This window comes from Cibotium barometz, chromosome 5 (genome assembly GCF_041138505.1).
Source record: "Cibotium barometz isolate CiBa-2024 chromosome 5, ASM4113850v1, whole genome shotgun sequence".
Classification (NCBI taxonomy): domain Eukaryota; kingdom Viridiplantae; phylum Streptophyta; class Polypodiopsida; order Cyatheales; family Cibotiaceae; genus Cibotium; species Cibotium barometz.
Window position 1 is genome coordinate 37,059,658 of NC_141050.1, and position 5,245 is coordinate 37,064,902.

The 5,245-nt window shown below is 43.7% G+C and overlaps 1 protein-coding gene across 1 annotated transcript; it reads left to right on the top strand.

The window, feature by feature from the left end:
• The first annotated feature begins 748 nt into the window (after positions 1 to 748).
• On the top strand, positions 749 to 3,388 carry LOC147638447 (uncharacterized). Its single transcript, XM_086798371.1, has one exon. It carries the CDS (start codon positions 1,656 to 1,658, stop codon positions 3,129 to 3,131), a length of 1,476 nt encoding a protein of 491 aa, XP_086654497.1. The 5' UTR covers positions 749 to 1,655; the 3' UTR covers positions 3,132 to 3,388.
• The last annotated feature ends 1,857 nt before the right edge of the window (positions 3,389 to 5,245 follow it).

Genomic DNA, 5,245 nt, shown 5'->3' on the forward strand with positions numbered 1-5,245 from the left:
ATTTTTTCCTCTCGTGGAGTTACATAAAATTTACATACATAAGGGGATTTTTAATTGAAATGGTGAAAATTTTAGTATAGAAGGGGGCCCTGTTATTGTAAAAAGTGTTACAAAAGGGGTGTTTTAAAAATTTAAACATCTGTAAGTAGGGGGTTTTTTAAACACCCCTTGAACGCATGTGCTACATAGGGGGTTAATAGAGTGACCCCCCCGAGACATTTGCATCTACTTAGCAATCCCTTTGAGAATTGGTGCATGCATGTGGAGACCTCAATACTGGGCAAAGTTGTTTGGGGAATTATGGGAGAGAGAGAGAGAGAGATTCGATATAACCCATACAAGCATTGAGATTCTCTTACTAGTACATATAACACATACAAGCATCTCACTCCCCTTGGCCTGGGTTATGATGATTAATATGTACTAGTAAGCGAATCTCTCTCTCTCTTTCTCTCTCTCTCTCTCTTCACTCTCACAGAGCAAAAAAAAGAACTTAGAAGCTATGGCTTTTCACGGTTTTGTATTCTTATAGTAGTATAGATGACAACCTAAACTTAAAACCTTAAAGGCCTGTTTTTTTAAAACATATGTATCGTATATGCGCGTGTGGAGCAGTGTTCGAAAAAAACCCGGGTATAGTGTAATTTGCACTTGCAAATTTTTAAAATTACCTTCAAATTTGAAACTTAAGGGTATAAAAACCTACAGATTTTGAGGGGTTGTAGAACAAAAACCTTCAAAATTTGAAAATTTTCTTTATAAATAATTTCATAATTTTTAGATGAAGGTTTTTTACTTTTTGGGAAAATAGTTTTTTTCGAACACTGGTGTGGAGCAATCATCGATAAGCTTATGGCACCTAAGTTACTTAACCATCAGGAGACAAAGGCTAAGCAACAACGGCAACTTTAGCAAGGGCCCCAGCTAACGGTCGCCGTTACGTGAGGACTCGGAGTCATCGGACGCTGATAGAGGGCCAAGGCGACAGGCTGGAGGTAAGCGGGACCGTTGGATCGGAGCAACGGCTTCTGTCGCTTTTGACGTAGCGGGCCAGGCGACGCGTCGCTATCGGCGCGCCAATTATATGGAGGCCAGGCTGGCCTGGTCAACTGCGGGTGAGGAGCTTCAATGGCGGCTCGCCACGCGGGTCGTCCAGCTGGAGAAGCCGGCGAGAGGAAGGGAGCGGTGACCGGGAGTAGCAGGTGGGTGGCGGGTCGGTGGGCCGGTGTTGGGATGGGTATGTAGAAGGCAACTCTGAGCATGGCACCATGGGCATGAATGATGCACATTTGCTGTAGCTATGTACGTAAATAATGTATGTATGTGGTGAGTGAGGGCATTCCCGCATATGGGGTTTGCATGCAGTCCCCTCCTGAGTCCTCTCTATAACATATAATCTCTATAACATATAAAGCCGCTGCCTTCGCGTGTAGAAGGTGCAGGCCACCGCCATAGCTGGCGGAGCTCCTCTTCATCGTTTCTCTGTGTCGGCTTGAAGTTCAAAGCACTAACAGCGCCTATCTTCTGTGTCTGTGCGTACATATGCTATCCACACTTTTTCTGGTAATTGCCTACCCTGTCATTCAAGCTTGAGACTTGCCTTTGCTCCCTTCCCTTACAAATCCCACAGGCTTGCCCTTCTCCTGTATCTGGCTATGGCGATTTCTACCTCCAAGTGTTCCTCCCTGTCCGAAGAGCGTGACCGCATTAAAGGTCCCTGGAGCCCAGAAGAAGATGCAGCCCTCCATCGCCTCGTTGAGAGATACGGGGCTCGCAATTGGTCCCTGATCAGTAAAGGTGTCCCTGGACGCTCCGGCAAATCATGCCGCCTCCGATGGTGCAACCAGCTCAGCCCCCAGGTGGAGCATAGACCTTTCACACAACAGGAGGACCGCGCCATCATGGACGCCCATGCCCAGCACGGTAACAAGTGGGCGACCATCGCCCGCATGCTGCCCGGACGGACGGACAACGCGATTAAGAACCACTGGAATTCCACTCTCAAAAGGCGGTGCATGGCAGAGAAAGCTTCTCTGGTCGATGGTGGTGGCCAAGCAAGCAAGGTTTTGGAAGAGGAGGAGGAGGGAGAAGAGATCTGCAGCAGCTTTGAAGGTAAGAAGAGAAGTAGTAAGGAGATTTCCTCCGTAGATGAGAGCTTGCAAGATGAGAGTAGTAGCTGGGAAGCAAGCAAGCTAAGAAAGCTGAGCGTCAGCCCGGAATCTCCTGTTGGCTCTGATCGTAGCAGCACCGATTTCAATGGTAATTGTTTTGTCTTTAAGCCCGTGCCTAGACCATCTGCCTTCTGTTCTTATGGGCATGTGAAGCAGCAGCAGCAACAGCAAGCTGCAACAGCAGAGGCTTGCAGCTCAACAACCACGGATCCTCTCACCTCTCTCTCGCTCTCCCTCCCTGGAAGTGGCAGCAGCAAGGAGCAAGAAAAACAATCTGGTTATGCGCATGGCCTCAATGATGGTGCGGTGAATGACCATGCAGACGGCTGTGATGCAAAGCTTGAGAAGCATTTTGGCTACTGCCATGGCAACGGTGATGGTTATGCCCATGGCCCTGTATATAGCCATGCCGATGGCTACGATGAGAAGCAACATGGCTATGGTGAAGGCTATCAGAGCTTTCTTCAGCCAGCTCAAGACATGAAAGACCCTACACTTCGCCCCCAACAAACTTCTTTGAATGTGAAATTCCCCTCCAGGGGGCCTCTCACCCTCCCTCCTCCCTCTTTAGCATTGCAGACCTCTGTTATGCCCTTACTTGAAGCAGGAAGCTACCTCAAGGCTGAAGATGCCATGGATCTCATCAGTGCTGCCATCAAAGCAGTAGTCGCCCAAGTTCTTCCCCCCATCATGAACCCTCAACCGAAGACGCCGCTGGCTCCTGGTGGAGCCCTCGATGTTGGGCTACTAGCTGTGATGAGAGAGATGGTGGCGAAAGAAGTTAACACATACATAGCTTCATCTGCAGTTAACCACCAAAATCAGCACGGAGTGCCACCACCATCATCACCTGCAAGCTGGATACCCCCTCAAGGGTTTTGCACTGAGCTCCCATCCCTCTCTCAGCATTTTGGTATTATACTTCCCAATCCCCCTGCGCCCGTACGAAGAGTGGGGTGATCAAAATGAAGTTTTTTTTAAAACCGTCATTCAAATCAATAGCATCTCCGTGGGAGGCGCATTTGATTGTGTAAGTGCGTTGCAGCTTCAACGCTCTTGTTGAGCTTGTTGTAAAGCCAAAAACTGCAAACATGCATGTGTCGGCTTAAGAGAGGTAATCAAAGAGATCGCGAGTACAGCCAAAGAGAGGATTGTGAGTAGCACATACTTAATTTCTCACTTAATTCTTAATTATGTGGATGCCTTTGATTTTGTCAGTGGAACATGACGATGACTTGACCGGATGCATTTCACCATTCTCAAGTGCAGCGCAATCCATATGAATTCCATATTCTATAATTAAGGTGCTAACTAGTAGCTCGACATGTGCTAACATTGTGCCCGAAAACATGGGCACTAACTAGTAACTAATACCCATGCGTAACTAATACCCATGCGTGCTCTAATCGAATGCTCATCTTTTAATAGAGTGCTAACTGGGTCAAGGGATTGTTATAATTTATGGGTTACTTAAAGGTCAAGTCTTTTTTTCGAACATAGAGATAGTTATATTTGTACCTTAAGTATAGCCATGTACGAAAGGCCTCTTTTTACAATTGCCACTACCTCTCCTCCTCCCCAAAAAAAGATGAGTGTTAAAAGATATATGGTAAACCAACCACATGCAGGTCACCAGGTCACAATCAAAGTGGTAGGAGTGCAACCCTTGGGAGTCTGCTCCTCCATATAGTCCTTAGTCCACATCTTCACATAAGGTCTCATACTAAATCAAGGCAAGAAATGTATAGATAGACTGCTTCTACTTCAAATACCATAAATACCATCTTCTAGTTTTAGGTTCAACTTTGGGCAACTTATCTTTAGGTTTTTCCCTGTGTAACCTTGCAACATGTCAGAGTTTGTTAGGTTACCCTTGTATGAACTAACATCTCAACAGCCTGAAAGCAACTCAACCTATCCCAACCTATAAGGCTTACATTACCTCAACAAAAGAATTATAATCATTCATTTTATTAACATAATATACATACCAACATTGATGCACATATCTATACGTCAGTTGTACCACATCCAACCCTTGTCTTAACCCTCTTTGAAACTAGCTCAAGGGACAACAATAATTTTATGGCTTCCTTATGCTCATCTCTTAATAGAGTGGTAAATAGTCAAGGTCTAATCTTATGCACATCTCTTAATAGAGTGCTAACTAGCTCAAGGGATTGCAATAATTTTATGGCTTCCTTAAGCTCTTATGTAATTGAACTATCACTTTCGAATGTGTATGGAATAGGAAGAAAGATAGTACTATTCATTGTTCTTCAATGTATGCATGTTCTTTTTTACAGATACTTGTTTTTCAAGCTTTTTATTAGTTTCTTTAGGTTGTTGAATTGGAATTTTTATAGTAGCAATGTACAGTAGTAAATGAACACTTTCTTGTGAAATTTCCTACTTTGGATTCCATCCAACCACAACCTTTGTAAGATGGTATTAAAGTAGGGTTGCACTTCTACGTTCCCTACCTTAAATTTGTGATGTCATATATAATATTCTTATTTTTACATGTTATTTGTGGTGAAATAAGTAGATTAGACTAGATATGTAAATAATGTTTATGTTGTTGAAAGTCAATACTATATTTTTGAGAATGCCTATAAATCTGCTACCTTTGAAGTTGTTACATTTAGAATTTGGCAAAGTGTTGAATAAAAAAGTTGCACACGATTTGGTGTAGAGACTTTATTTTTTATTGTAATTTTTGCATTTTGATCAAAGAAGAGTCCGAAGTGGGTAAATAAGTCATTTTGTGCTAACTTTTTGCTTGAATTTTCGTGCAGCTTTTGCAAGCTGAGATGATGAAATTTAGGGTCTTGGGCGTTGCCAATATCCCATATAATTTAAGAAGTGAAGATTAGTAAACTAGCCTTATCGATAACTCTCTAATATGTGGCTAATTGGATTGTAAGTAAGTTATTGCTATCAAGGTTGGTATATTGATAAGATTGTTGATGGCAAACTAGGCCCTCCACACTCTGTCCTTATCTCTATCATCTTCACTGAGCTCTCTGACCTCACTGTTCGTCGGCATCACCAAGCACCCGACCTCATTGGGG

Coding starts and splice junctions, on each gene's coding strand:
- LOC147638447 (XM_086798371.1), top strand. CDS start 1,656: ATGGCGATTTCTACCTCCAAGTGTTCCTCCCTGTCCGAAGAGCGTGAC.